At 42.4% G+C, this 15,897-nt stretch overlaps 1 protein-coding gene across 1 annotated transcript in view; it reads left to right on the forward strand.

Moving 5' to 3' along the window:
• Nucleotides 1–15,897, forward strand: part of LOC117362934 (disintegrin and metalloproteinase domain-containing protein 9-like) — a 379,468-nt gene that overhangs the window by 60,063 nt on the left and 303,508 nt on the right. Inside the window, exon 5 of the mRNA XM_033950024.1 lies at nucleotides 8,501–8,579. Within this exon, the coding sequence (XP_033805915.1) occupies nucleotides 8,501–8,579 (79 nt within the window). The remainder of the gene's footprint in view (nucleotides 1–8,500; nucleotides 8,580–15,897) is intronic.

Here is a 15,897-nt window from a genome sequence, read left to right on the forward strand (position 1 = left end):
CAATTTTTCCCAAAACCTAATGCCATCGTGACAAAAGCACTTATATATTATGCTGACATGCTGCCCTAGCTCTGTTTTTCAAATACATGCTTTACATGCATGCATATTTGCAAGGGGACATACAGAGGAGAAAAGCACAGTAGAACATAGGTGGGGCTCCCACTTACTGTATATACGTAACTTTTTAAAATACTGTTATGCAGGTATCTGCTCTACAGTACAGCTGAAGTAAGTGCTTGTGCCTAAACATTGTGTGTATATATAGTGGTACCTTGGAATCCGATCGCCCCAGAACTCGAATGTTTTGGAATCTGAACTTTTGTTTTTTAGTAAATTTTGTCTTGGAATCCAAACGCTGCTTTGGAATCCGAACCCGTGTTGCTCAGCTCAAAGCTTCCTCTCTAACGCAGCTTCCTGTTTCCGCCTGGGAGGAAAGCTTTTGGCTGATCGATGGCTGCAGTTCCTGTATGCTCGGATCTTGCTGCCTCTGCCACGTGGGTCCGATCTTGCTGCTTCTTCCAGGGGGACCCGATCTTTCTGGCTCTGCCAGGTGGACTTAATCTTGCTGCCTCTGCCAGGCGGATCCAATCTTGCTGCCTCTGCCAGGGGGATCTGATCTTGCTGTTTCTGCAACTGAGCCAGTCTTGCTGCCTCTGCCAAGGGGACCTGGTCTTGCTGTTTCTGCAACTGAGCCAATCTTGCTGCCTCTGCCAAGGGGACCTGGTCTTGCTGTTTCTGCAACTGAGTCAATCTTGCTGCCTCTGCCAAGGGGACCTGGTCTTGCTGTTTCTGCCACGTGGGTCCGATCTTGTTCCTGCACAGCCCTCAGGCCACCTATATTAGCCATGTGTCCAGCGGAAAATAAAAGCAAGAGGAAAGAGCTACAATTGAAGTTAAGAAAGAGCTTATTGCTAAGCATGAAAGCGGTTCATGTGTGGTTGATCTTGCTGCTATGTTTGGGATGCCTAAATCGACTGTGTGTACAATTTCAAAAAATAAAGAAGCTATCAAAGCAGCTAATGTAGCCAAAGGGGTTACTACACTGACCTCTAGGAGATCAAAAAGCATGGAAGAAATGGGAAAACTGCTCTCTATTTGGATTAATGAAAAACAGCTTGCTGGTGATGTGATTTCAGAGACAATCATTTGTGAGAAAGCCAAAAATCTTCACGAAGATCTAGTGAAAGGCCTGCCTGATACTACTGATGAAAAGGAGGAGTTTAAAGCCAGTAGAGGGTGGTTCAAGAACTTTAAGAAAAGGACTGGGATCCATAGCATTGTTATCCATGGGGAGGCAGCCAGTTCTAATGTTGAAGCAGCTGAAGAGTTTGTAAAGGAGTTTAAGGAGTTTGTGATCAGTGAGGGCTATGTTTCGAACCAAGTGTTCAATTGTGACGAAACTGGCCTCTTTTGGAAAAAGATGCCCAGGCGAACATATATCTCAAAGGAAGAAAAGTCTATACCCGTCCATAAGCCAATGAAAGACCGCATTACTCTTTTGGTGTGTTGTAATGCCTAGTGGGGACTGCAAGATCAAATCTCTCCTTGTATACCATTCAAAAAACCTACAGGTCTTTAAGAAGAATAACATAATTAAGAGCAAACTTAATGTTATATGGAGATCGAATGTTAAAGCATGGGTTACCAGGCAGTTCTTCACTGAGTAGTGTGACAAACCCAGGTCCATTTTGGGTTTTGGCCAAAACAAACCCGAATCCGTCCCGGGTTTTGCCCCAGTGATCAGGAGAAAACACAGTGTACCTAGATGCAGGAGAGCTGATCAGGTGACTAACCAATTAACTGAGCAAGCTGACTTCTGCTCGGATAATGATATGGAGGTAGAAGAGGCAGGGCAGGAAAAGATTAGGAGGAAAAGCTACACTCCATGCAGACCTGCCCCTGCCACTGTCAGAAATCTGAGTCAGTTTGAACAGCCGGTTAAAACCAGGACTAGAGAAAAACTTGCTGGTGTGTGGAAAACCCTTCCCCCACCTTCTCAGAGGGGGAGTGGCTCTCCACAGGATATAGCGTGGCTCCTGAGAACAGGAAGGAGCACACAGGAGAGAGGCATTCAGGAGAGTGGAAAGCTGTGGAGAGTCAGTCTCTCTCAGACTGGCCTATGATAGAGGCAGAGGAGTTGGCTCCTACCGGGAATCCTTGGGAGCAGCCAGAGGAAGAAGCTATGGAAGTACAGACAAGCCATGCAGGCACTAAGACCCAGTCATTACCCATGGAAATACAGTAAGCATGAGAGTTGGGTTTTTCCTGTTGCTTATACCTCCAGGCTGACAGCTAAACTGTAGTTTGTGTGAAGTTAATTTAGAAGCTCTCCTTGGAAGCCAAACTTAGAGGCTTTCTCTAAAGCATTAAAGTGTGGGTTCTGGTAAACGTATAAGTTTTTGTTTTCTCTGGATTGTTGCCCAGCTGAGCAAGTACGTTGCTTTCACTCACAACTGTAACTGATTATTGCAGCAACGTTTCAGAGAGAGAGAGAAACGTAGGCAGGATACTGAAGTTTTGGAGCAGTACAAATGATTTTGTTTGATATGAACTGTTTAATAAAACATGATTTGCTTAAAGCATTACTGCTCTGGTGAAGAGGTCTGTGTTACTCACCTGATTTAAGTCCAGAAGCAGGGGACTGTGCTCAATGCAGTGCTATCCAAGCTTTAACTTTCTGTTTGCATTATTTGAACTTTCTTGCTAGGATTGCATGCAATATAAGTTTACACTATCTGCAAGGCGGAAACCTGTATTTTTGTTTTATTTAACCCATGGCTAGAATAAAGCTATTTTTGTTTTGCCATCTCTGACTTGGACTCTTTGACCTTGCTTATTCTTGAGGCAGATATTGTGCTGAGAGTAAGACCTGAAGGATCCCTTGGTAGTAAGGGACACGCTGGATCGGAATTTTGATCACATACCCTTGTGCTTGCTGTGCCTACAGTAGCGCGGGTGTGACACGTTGGTGTCAGGAGTGCGATTTGGTACCTCCTTCAAGGGAAGAACGGCATAGCAAGGTGGAAAAAATTTTTTTTCTGGATTTTCATTTTTTGGGATTTATGTTGCCGGAGGAAAAGTTTGTTGGTACCAAACTTCTGGAAGTAGCCTTTAACCTGGATTGATAAGTCTTGCTTATTCTTGAGGCAGATATTGTGCTTGAGAGTAAGACCTGAAGGATCCCTTGGTAATAAGGGACATGCTGGATCGGAATTTTGGTCACGTACCTGTGTGCTCGCTGCGCCTACAGGAGCATGGGTGTGACAGTGGATACACGAGGAGTTTGCTCCTCATGTAAAGGCTTATCTTCAGAAGAAAAACCTCCCGATCAAGGCTCTCCTTGTCCTTGACAATGCTCCTGCACATCCACCAGGGCTGGAGGATAGTTTGGGCAAATATAGCTTCTTCAAGATCAAATTTTTGCCCCCCAATACCACTCCTCTTATACAGTCAATGGATCAGCAGGTGATTTCAAACTTCAAAAAAATCGTACACCAAGGCTATGTTCCAGAGATGTTTTGAAGTTACAAATGAAACGTAACTGACTCTGCGAGAGTTCTGGAAGGATCGCTATAATATCCTCCATTGCCTAAGAATCATTGAGAAAGCATGGAGTGAAGTGTCTTTGAGAACATTGGTCTCTGCCTGGAAAAACCTCTGGTCAGAATGTGTTGCTGAAAGGAACATTGAAGGCTTTGAAGAACCACCTGTTGTTCCTGCCATCGTATCTCTGGGCAAGTCCATGGGTTTGTAAGTCAGCGAAGAGGATGTCAATAAGTTAGTGGATGATCACAAGACAGAGCTGACAGCGGAAGAGCTTCATCACCTCAACCAGCAACAGCAGAAAGAAGTAGCCCAATAAATTTCTTCAGGGGAGGAAGAGGGAGACGCAGGTACCATACCCACAGCTGAAATCAAGGATCTGCTCAGCATGTAGTCAAAAACACAGGCAGTCGTAGAGAAGTGGCACCCGGATAAAGTCCTTGTTAACAGGTGTGTTAACTTATTCAATGATAATATCATTGAACATTTTAGAAAAGTTCAAAAAGGTTGTCATCATTAAACCACTTTGGAACGTTAGTTTGCAAAAGACACCACCAGAATACAGACACCAGAACCATCTGAACCACCTGATACCAACACAGCAGGTGATCCCAAACCCTCTACAAGTGGTACCTTGGCAAATAGCATAAAAAGGAGCAGAATGAAGACACCTAAACCACCTGATGCCAACACAAAAGGTGACCCCAAGCCCTCTACAAGTGGTACTTTGTCAAAGAGCTTAAAAAGGAGCAGAATGAAGACACCTGCCTGGTAACACATGCTTTCACATTCTATCTCCACCTGAACCAAAAGAGGCTAATTTGGAAAGTGAGGTTCCACATCATGATTGGTAATCATTGGTTTCTTTAAATTACTGTATTGAACATTACTCTACTGTACTGTATTACAGTATCATTGGTTAATACAGTATCTAAGAGTGTTATGAATAAAAAATTACAAAACAAGCTGGACTTATTTCACAAAGGCTTCGGTGTTGCCGGTCTTGTCCACTGACAAAGCCAGGCAGACCTACGGCGCCTTTCGGAAAGAAATCAAGACCGCTCTATTCAATAGATTTATTTCCTAGCCAGACAACGCCCCCCCTCTTTTTTTTAAAGCTTTTCTCTTCATGCTTCTTCACTAACGGTATTCTGTTCTTCACTCGACTGTACAGTGTCTTCCTCACCATTTGTATTCTGTAATTCGCTGACCATCCAGCCCTTTCGATGTAACATTTTAAGATTATACTGTAACATATTTGTACCCTGTAATCACTGACTACTCAGTGATATCCTACCTATTCTTACCCTGTAATTTGCTGATTGTACAGTTCTCTTCACTGTAAACCACCTAGAAGTTTCAAGATTATGGCGGTATAGAAAAAAATAAAGTTATTATTATTATTATTATTGTTTTAAGTGCTACAACACTGAAACTAGATGATGGCCAACATATCACGATAAGATAATAATTTCTTCAGGGCTCTGGAATTGTGAGAACAATAGTTATCCTGCGTTCAGTTCTCTAGTTTCAGCGTTGTAGTATCTAAAACAATAAGAAGCAGCGGACAAAACCGGCAACACAGAAGCCTTTGAAAAATAAGTCCAGTTTGCTTGCTTTCTTTTCTTATTTTTCACAGACTGGTTTCTTTACATCACTGTACTGAAACTTACTGTACTGTACTGTATTATCATTGGTTAATATCTGAGAGTGTTATGAATAAAAAATTACAAAACCAAACTAGTGTGTTTACTGTTAAATTTATTTGAAAATGTGAGTTTGTGGTACTAAGGAAGAGATTAATGCAGTTTCTATTGTTTTCAATGGGAAAAATTGTCTTGGACCGCAAACTGAGTTCAGGAACGGATTAATGCCATTTCTATTGTTTTCAATGGGAAAAACTGTCTTGGAACTCGAACATTTCGGAACTCGAACTGAGTTCGGGAACGGATTACATTCGGATTGCGAGGTACCAGAACAGATTAATGCCATTTCTATTGTTTTCAATGGGAAAAATTGTCTTGGAACTCGAACCGAGTTCCGGAACAGATTAAGTTTGGATTCCAAGGTACCACTGTATCTGGTTATGCTAGTATAGAATAGGCCCTACCATGGGCTCTATAGTCACCTAATTCTAGGTAATATTGCCTCCTGTGAAATAACTGAATTAAATTTGTTTTTTAAAATTAGGCTGTTTTCAGCAAGAAAAGACATGGTTCCTGCCATTTTTCTTAATTACAGTATTACTTACTGAAATGAAATTTCAAGAGAAGCGTGGATAAGCATTTAAAAAGGATTTTCAAACTGGAATTTAGATGTTCAAGTCCAGACATCTGAAATTCTGCACAATGTGTAATTAAACTCTGAAATTTGTTGCTGGAGAATGTGGTGAAATCAGTTAACTTAGCAGGGTTTAAACAAGGTTTGGATAATTTCCTAAAATAGAATTCCATAGACCATTATTGAGATGGTTTGGAGAAATCCACTGCTTATTTCTAGAATCAGCAGCATAAAATCTGTTTACTCATGATCTTCCTAGGTACTTGGGACTTGGGTTGATCACTGTTGGAAACAGGATACTGGGCCTGATGGACCTTCGGTCTATCCCAGTATGGCAATTCTTTTGTTATGTTCTTACTGTAGACATTCATTCCCTTTCTGAAATGGGGAATAAACCTCTATTTTTGGTGCACCCTAATCCCATACTTCCAGACCATGCCTCCTCGCCTTTTAGATATTCTTCAGTTTTAGATGCCAAATTTCAGCTTTGTAAAATCAGAACTTAGATGTCCATTCCTAATAGTTGTCCATATGCTGGCTTATGGAAGTCCAAAATACGAATGGTGCTTCTAAAATAATCACCTAACTATTCAGTTTTCAAGCTAACTCCCACACAGTTTGAATCTGTATATTAATAGCATATAAGTGTAAATATATAACTTCAAAGCCATTCAAGTAAAATTAATACTTTAATTAAACATTTTGAAAATATGCATTCATGTAGAGCAGGGGTGCCCAACACGTCGATCGCGATCGACTGGTAGCTCAGGAAGGCAACGTGAGTCGATCGCAGAGCCCATCCCGGGCTCCGTGATAGATTCGTGTTGCCGTCCCGATCTACCGGGCCTATCAGCCTTCCTCTCCCCGACGTCAAAGACGCCGATGCGGGCATTAGGCTGTTTTTGTCATTTCGGGTGGGGGGTGGCAGCGGCAGCAGCAGCAGCCTGAAAAAGAAATCATCCTGGCCGGGGTCGGTGTCATGCTCCGGAGCTTCTACAGCCTTCCTATCTCCCTCTCCCTTCTACCTGCTTCCGGCCACATCCCCTGCTCCGCGGCTCTCTTCGGCAACTCAACAGCAGTGATCGACACAAGCTTCTGACGTCGGGGCCTACCCTCTGCGAGTCCCGCTTGTTTCAACTTCCTTTTTCCACAAAGGCGGGACTCGTAGAGGGAAGGCCTCGATGTCGGCAGCTTGTCTTGATCATCGCTGCTGACGAGTTGCTGAAGAGAGCCGCGGAGCAGGGGGGTGTTGCCAGGTAGAGGTAGAAGGGAGAGGGCCAGATGCAGGACTCGTGGGTGAGGGAGGAGAAGAGAGAGAGAGAAAGAGAGAGGGGAGGGAAACAAAAGGAAATATTTCATACTGGGCTGGGCCGGAGTGGAGGGAGGGTGGAAAGATTCTGGCTACCGGGTGCAGTAACAAAGGAAAAGGGGGGAAAGCTGAAAATGGAGATAGTGACACAAAGAAGAGAAAGGGTAAGCAGGACCTACTGAATAAGGATAGAGATACAGAGGGGACATGAAGAGGAGGTGAAATAGAGACATAGAAATAATGCTGAAAAAGTGGGGGGGGGAGATAAAGACATTGAAAGGGAAAATGGTGAACATGGGGTAAAGACAAGGACAGAGACAAATGAAGATTCTGAAAAAGTGGTGAGATAGGGATATAGGTGAGATGGACACAAAGAAGGGTGATGCTGGAAAATAGGTGGAATGGTAATTCTGACAAACACAGAAGGGAAATGCTGGATCAAGGAGAGATGGGGCTCAGGCTGGATGAAATGAGGAGAAATGCCTTGTTGGCCCGGAACTTCCTCTCCTACGTCAGAATTGACGTCAGGGAGCGGAATGCTGGTCAGCGCGACGCTTTTGCAGGGAAAGCTTGGGACGGCGGTGGCTTGGGGGCTATTCCCCGATGGCGGTGGCAGCAAACCGAGTGGCTTGGGGGAGGGCACGGAGAAAGAAAGAAAGGGGACAGACAGGGAGACAGAAAGAAGGGGGAACAGGGAGACAGAAAGAAAAAGTTGGGGGAGAGAATGAGGTCTGGAGGAGAGGAAACATACAGGAGGCTGAAAGAAAGGAAGAAAGATTGGATGCACAGTCAGAAGAAGAAAGTGCAACCAGAGACTCATGAAATCACCAAACAGCAAAGGTAGGAAAAATGATTTTATTTTCAATTTAGTGATCAAAATGTGTCTGTTTTGAGAATTTATATCTGCTGTCTATATTTTGTACTATGGCTCCTTTTTACTAAACTGCAATATCGTTTTTTAGCGCAGGGAGCCTATGAGCATTGAGAGCAACGTGAGGCATTCAGCGTAACTCCCTGTGCTAAAACCTACTATTGTGGTTTAGTAAAAAGGGAGGGGGTGTATTTGTCTATTTTTGTATTTTGTTACCGAGGTGACATTGCATAGAGTCATCTGCCGTGACCTCTTTGAAAAAACCCGGAATATGAATAATTAACATTTTCTCTGCCTTTCATTGTGCTTTGTGTTTTTTTTAAATTGTATTGTTGGTAGATCATTTTGACTTAGTCATTATAAAAGTAGCTCGCAAGCCCATAAAGTGTGGGCACCCCTGATGTAGAGTATCTAGCATGTCTACTAAAAAAAATGTTATGATGTAAAGATTTTTTTTTTCAAATTTCTCTAATTCCGTCTCAAATGTTCATTTTCAGAGCAATTATTTCACCAAACTTCACTTTGATTACTTACACAGATGAAGGAGACTTGCTTGTAGAACAGCCTTATATTAGGGTAAGCTAAGTTGTATTGACTTTGTGAATATATTCTAGGAGCTATATTATTGTAGTAAAAGAACAGTCTGGACCTGATATTCATAGTAATAATCGCGCTCAGCTACCAATTTTTAGTAGCATTTAACCAAACAGTGCTGTTGAATAGCAACATAAACTGGCCATTTTCAAAGTTGGCAGGAGAGGGAGTCAGGGAAGAGCTGGGAATTGAATGTCATCAATTTCTGACAAGGTTCTAAATGAAAAGGACTGCTGTTTAGCATATGCCTCCAAGTATACGTGTTTACGTGATAACGTTCTCTGCACTTACATGCCTCATTATGAAATCGCTTAGAGAAACTCTACCTGCATGTACTATTTTAATCATTATTAGGTAACAGCGGATTTATAAAACATTGTAACTATAGCTTAATAGCATTTGAAAACTGCTCTATCTCATATTATATGATTTTATCCAATAAGAAACCGATGTCTTTATTTAAAAAAAAAAAGTCTTATCCTTGATATTTCATAAAGGTTAATTAGTTAAAGCATTAAGAAGTTAAAGGTGGAACAGATGAAGGATTCTGAAGCTGAATTTGAATTTCAATTAATCATTGTTACTAAATCTTTTTTGTTACATTAAAAAATTAAAAATAAAGAATTGGCCTCTTTTACAAAGCCATGCTAGCGTCTGCTCTGCACTAACGGCCCCAAAGCCCAAAGAGAATTAAAGGGCTTCGGGGCTGTTTCCGCGCGGCAGCCGCTAGTGCGGTTTTCTAAAAGAGGCCGTAAATAAATTTCAAGTCAACATTATTTACTAAATCCTTATTGCTGCCTTAATTTTAAAAACTTTAATAAATTAATCGAACTTGAGAGAATTTTAATAAAATATAATTGAATCCTGATGAAATTTGATTCAATTTGGTGAAAGACCTACAACAATGAATTTAACATAATTTATAAAAATCTAAAAAAATGTTTGCCAATTAATTATAGAATTAAGACCTTTAGGCTGTAAACTTTGGAGACGGTAAATCCATCATTGTTCAGTTTAAAGCCACACAATTGCATGATCTGCAGGTCAAGGAATAGGCACCGTGGATCAAATTCAGAAAGAGGGAATGGTGAATATATTTACATTGATGTGATATACAAGCCTCCTTCACAGACGGAAGAAGTGGACAGAGATTTAATAGTAGACATTCAGAATATATCTAAAAAAGGGGAAGATTTACTAATAGGTTATTTTAACATGCCGGATGTTGATTGGAGTATCCCTATTGCGGGGTCTTCTAGAAGTAGAGAGATCCTGGATTCTCTACAAGGAGAACTGTTCCAGCAGTTGGTAATGGAACCCATGCGGAAAGTGGTCATACTGGACTTAGGGCTCCTTTTACTAAGCAGCGATAGCGTTTTTTAGCGCACGCATAATTTTAGCGTGTGCTAAACCCGCACTATGTGGCTAGAACTAACGCCAGCTCAATGCTGGCATTAGCATCTAGCGTGTGCAGCAATTCTGTGCATACTAAGCACACGCTAAAACCGCTATCGCAGCTTAGTAAAAGGAGCCCTTTAGTGCTTACAAACGGGGAAAGTGTTTCTGATGTTATAGTGGGTAATCATCTGGCATCTAATGATCACTGCATGATACAGTTTAATATTAAGATGGGTATAGAGAGGGCTCTTTCAATAGCAAGGTTCTAGACTTTAAAAAAAAAGCTAACTTTGTTCGGATGGGGGATTACGTCAAGGAATTATCTGGATGGGAACATCTGGAAGGAGTGGAAATGCAATGGGCAAAACTGAAAGGAATAATTGTAAGCGTGACAAACCTTTTTGTGAAGCAAATTATTAAAAATAAGAGGAAAAGAAGGCCGCTTTGGTTCTCAAAAGTAGTAGCTGAGAAAAAAGGAAATAAGAGCTTAGCTTTCATAAACTACAAAATAATAATATAATAATAATAATTTTATTTCTTATATACCACCCAACCAGAAGATCTGGGCGGTTCACAGCAAGAGAACTGAGGCATATAAGCGAAGATGCAAGATACAGTAGGAATCAGTAGAATTCAATGCTATACAATACAATAAAATACAACATGATACAATGTAGAGTGATACAAAGCAAAGCCATCGCATAAATTTACCAAACAGTTTTCAGTGATTTTCTAAACTCATAGTAAGATTGGGAGTGGGCAATCAGAGAACATATCCAGCTCACAGAAAGAGGAAGACAGGCAAAAATATCTGGAAAAGTTAAGAGAGGCTGGTCATGTAGTCAGGAAAGCAAAAATGCAAATGGAAGAAAAAATAGCTGACACGGTAAAATGGGGAGTCAAGATATTTTATAGATATATTATTGATAGGAAGAAATGCAAAAGTGGCATTGTGAGACTCAGAGGTGAATGGGAGAAATATGTAGAAGCTGATAAAGAAAAGGCTGAATTGCTTAACAAATATTTCTGTTTTGTGTTCATGGCTGAAACACCGTGAGCGGGACCACAGAAGACAAGCACTATCTATACCAACACCTCAACCCAGAACTAAAGCCAGACAGGGAAGGTTTAGTGTGGAGCAAGAAAGTACCAATTTGTTTTCACTTGAATTAAAGAAGGAAGAACAATGGGTAGGTGGAACTAATAGGACTCAGGATAGTGTTACTGGGGGGAAAATGGACCAGACAATTCATAACATTCATGGGGGACACAATTCTAGGCGATGCCAGGAACATTCTAGCCTTCACTTTAGTCAGGAAACAAGCAACACCTGTAACCTATTATCCTGAGTCATATAAGGACCAGCAGCAGTGCTCAGAAGGGGAGGCAGCCACTGAAGAGGAAACAGAATGGTGAAGGAAGACCAGTTCCTAGGATGCATAGCAGCATACCTCAGCCTAACACCCAGGTCAGACCTAGTTATTTGGAATCTGAAATGCTAGACGATTTCATGAATGAAGCTTCATATAATGAAGACTATGTAGACCCTGAGGAAGTCATGGACTTTAAGGAAGGGAATGGTGACACTGACCTGTGGGACATGGAAACAAATGGGGTTTAAGGAAGTTATGCTGAGACTTGGGCAAATAGCAAAACTAGAAAGTAAAAAAGGATTCACTAGTTTATGGAGCTAAGTTAGGGGGCTGTCTGTCTCTGTAACCTTAAGTTAAAAGAAAGGTTACTGAAAGTCTTAGCAGCTTGGGAAGGTTCCTGCATCCTGCTGGTGCATAAACCAGAGTTTTCTAGGCTGTGGCAGTTAGCACTGCACAGCCCTGGCAGTAATTTTTGAGACATTTTTCCTTTTGGGGTTTTTTCTCATAGACTGGATTGTGGGTCCTAGTTGGGAAGGTCCACAACCAGCGGTCATTGTGGGAGGAGGTCCCTTCTGCCCTTAGCTCTGCATCCAAGGAGCTCAGAGGCAAGATTCAGTCTAAAGCTGCCAGAAGCCATTGTGAGCTAGAGATTGAATCAAATTGCGTAGAAGTATTTTGAAATCTATTGACTATTGCACTGAAATAGAAAAGAGTCATTTTAGACTGTATCTGTGAAATATACTTTTCCTTTTGGACTCTGAGTGCAATTTGGGGTTTTGGAAACTGAAATTCCTAATGGAATAAAGTATTTTGAGTTAGAAGCAAACTGGGTGTTTTATGTTACTTGATCCACCAACTCCAATTAAGAACTGATAATCTGCTCGGTAAGCACCGTGTGCTCTGGGCTCTCTCGGCCATTACCCCTTGGGCACGGCCCTGCCTAGGGACGCACGGTGACAAGATACATACCTTGATTCTCTGGGAGTCAAAGGAGGTGGGGGGCTCTCTTAAACGTAGGCATCATTTCTGGCTCCTTTGGGCCCCATATTTACATTCCTTGTCTCCTCAGAGGCAGAGGCTTATCTTAAACTCCCTTGTCTGACTGCTGTGGGTTGACTTGATGCCTCGCTAGCTTTGGCCCATGATATCTCTCTGCTCTGGGTTTCGATGGGGGGTGGATATTTCTATTGGCAGGCAGGTTGTGACTTGGTTGGTGTCCTTTGGGTCATTAGAGTCTAGGCCCTGAGGATATACTTTACTTCTTGATTGGAGCTCTGGTCTGCCTTGCGTCTGTAGTGGACTTCTGCTCTGGGGACAAAGGGGGGAGGGGGAAAGGGGGTTTACATTCTCGGGGGACATGGAGATTGGTATGGCTAGGTGGGAGGCTGGGAGGGAGGGAGGGTTCCTCATGTTTAATACTTGTCCATATGGCAGAGAAATGTAAAGTCTTGTACATAGGGAAAGGGAACCCGATGTACAGCTATACGATGGGAGGGAGGGTACTGGGGGAAGGCAACCTAGAAAAAGACTTGGGGGTATTAGTGGATAAAACAATGAAGCCAGCGGCACAATGTGCAGCGGCCTCAAAGAAAGCGAACAGAATGTTGGGCATTATCAAAAAAGGTATCACTACCAGAACGAAAGAAGTTATCCTGCCGCTGTATCGAACAATGGTGCGCCCGCATCTGGAGTACTGCATCCAATACTGGTCGCAGTACCTTAAGAAGGATATGGCGATACTCGAGAGGGTCCAGAGAAGAGCAACAAAAGGGCATGGAAAACCTTTCATATGCTGAAAGGCTAGAGAAGCTGGGGCTCTTTGCCCTGGAAAAGCAGAGACTTAGAGAGGACATGATAGAAACTTATAAAATCATGAAAGGCATAGAGAAGGTGGAGAGGGACAGATTCTTCAGACTAGCGGGGACATCAAAAACAAGAGGGCATTCAGAATAACTGAGAGGAGACAGATGCTAGGAAGTTCTTCTTCACTCAGAGGGTGGTGGACCCTTGGAATGCGCTTCCAGGAAAGGTGATAGGACAGAGTACAATATTGAGTTTCAAAAAGGGATTGGATGACTTTCTGAAGGAGAAAAGGATTGCAGGGTATAGATAGAGGGTTACTATACAGGTTATTTAATGATTAGGGTATAAACAATTTAGGTGGTGGAGAACTTACAGGCCATGGACCTGGGGGGCCGCTGCGGGAACGGACTGCTGGGCACGATGGACCCCTGGTCTGATCCGGCAGAGGCAATGCTTATGTTCTTATGTTTTTTTCCATTGCACTGTTGTTGATCCGCATTGTGTCATGTTAGTAAAAACTGTTTAAACTTAGAATATTGTATATAATTCTGTAGGTCGCACCTTCAAAAAGATATAAAAAGAATGGAGTCGTTCCAGAGGAAGACTACTAAAATGGTGCTTGGTGTTCGTCATAAAGGCATATGGAGACAGTCTTAAAGATCTCAATCTACGTACTTTGGAGGAAAAGCGGGAGAGGGGAGGTATGATAGAGACGTTTAAAAAAAACCTACATGGCGTAAATGCTCATGAGTTGAGTCTTTCATTTGAAAGGAAGTTTTTTAATGAGAGGGCATAGGATGAAGTTAAGAGGTGATAGGCTCAGGAGTAATCTAAGGAAATACGTTTTTACAGAAAGGGTGGTAATGTGTGGAACAGTCTCCCGGTAGAGGTAGTGGAGACAGCAGAGACTGTGTCTGGTTTGAAGAAAGCCTGGGATAGGCACGTGGGATCTCTTAGAGAGAGGAAGAGATAATGATTTCTGCACATGGGTAGACTGGATAGGCCATTTGGCCTTTATCTGCCATCATGTTTCTATGTTTCTATATCTATTTACAATTTGCTTAGCAGTTGACATAGATAATTTGAAATCTTTAAAATCAAGAGTATGATTGGAGGGTCACATCGATGGCTCATCCTCATTTGAGAGAAACTCAGTGAACCCTAACTTCAGTGGTCTCAAGCCAAAGGGAACCTAGCAGATGTCATCCACATTCCTCCAGAGCTGAGTCAGTCTCTTCTCTGGTGGATTATTCAATCCAGTCTGACCCTGGGACTCTCATTCCAAACTCCGCCTGCTTAGAAGATGTTGACTATGAATGCATCCAACTTGGGATGGGGAGCCCATATAGATGGGCTTCACACTCAGGGGAAATGATTGGCTCAGGAAACAGACCTACACATCAACCACCTGGATCTCAGGGGTTTATGGAATGCTCTAAAGGCTTTCAGAGATTGGCTGCAAAACAAAATTGTTCTCATTGCAATGGACAATCAGGTTGCAATGATTTATTTACACGGTCGGCTTGGGGGGGGGGTATGAGCTCCATTCCATATGTCAGGAGGCTGTGGGAAGTTCTTTCTGCCAATATTTTTCCCAAAACCAAATGCTCCTCTCTTAGCAACTCAGTAAGAATTCCCCTACTGAAGAAGGGGGGGGGGGTGATTATCTGGGTAAGTGATATTCACTCTCCAATAGTACTACTTGAAAGGATCCAGAGAAGAGTGACAAAAATGGTTAAGGGACTGGAGGAGTTGCTGCACAATGAGAGGCTAGAGAAACTGGGCCTCTTCTCCCTTGAAAAGAGAAGACTGAGAGGAAATGATCGAAACATTCAAGATATTGAAGGGAATTGACTTAGTAGAGAAAGAGAGATTGTTCACCCTCTCCAAGGGGAAGAGAATGAGAGGGCACTCACTAAAGTTAAAAGGGGTTAGATTCCGTACAAACGTAAGGAAGTTCTTCTTCACCCAGAGAGTGGTAGAAATCTGGAACACTCTTCCAGAGGCTGCTATAGGGGGTAAGCACCTTTCAGGGATTCAAGAAAAGGTTAGATAAGTTCCTGCTGGACCAGAACATACGCAGGTAAGGCTAGACTCAAATAGGGCACTGGTCTTTGACCTAAGGGCCTCCGCATGAGCGAACTGCTGGGCATGATGGACTACTGGTCTGACCCAGCAGTGGCAAATCTAATATTCTTGTTTCAACTCCCATCAGAAGACCTTCATTTACCAAGAGCTCTCAGCCCTCCTCCAGATAAATGCCTGTTAACCACTATTAGAGAAGAATGACTGGCTCTGCTCTCTGGACCTGAAGGAAACACACACCTACACACACCTTACCTGCCTATAGGAAATATCTTTGCTTTTGAGTAGGCTCACTACCATTTTCAGTACTGAGTCCTATACTGTGTTTTGGCGTCAGCACCAAGAATGTTCAGAAAATGCTTGGTGGTAGTGGTTGCAATCCTTCGCTCATACAGGTTTCATGTCTTTCCTTATCTAGACGACTAGCTAATCAAGGCATGATCATTGCAGCAGGCTTAACATGCCATCACTTCATCTATTGGAGCTTTTGTGATTTGTAGTCAGCTACCAGAAATCACATACAACTGATTCAAATCTTGGAGTTCATAGAAGCTCTTCTAGACACGATCAAGTTCATGCTTTTCTACCTGGACAGAGAGGCAACAATCTTATCCAACTATGCCAGAAAGTTTCCTCCTCGT

Source organism: Geotrypetes seraphini, chromosome 6, assembly GCF_902459505.1.
Source record: "Geotrypetes seraphini chromosome 6, aGeoSer1.1, whole genome shotgun sequence".
NCBI classification, from domain to species: Eukaryota; Metazoa; Chordata; class Amphibia; order Gymnophiona; family Dermophiidae; genus Geotrypetes; species Geotrypetes seraphini.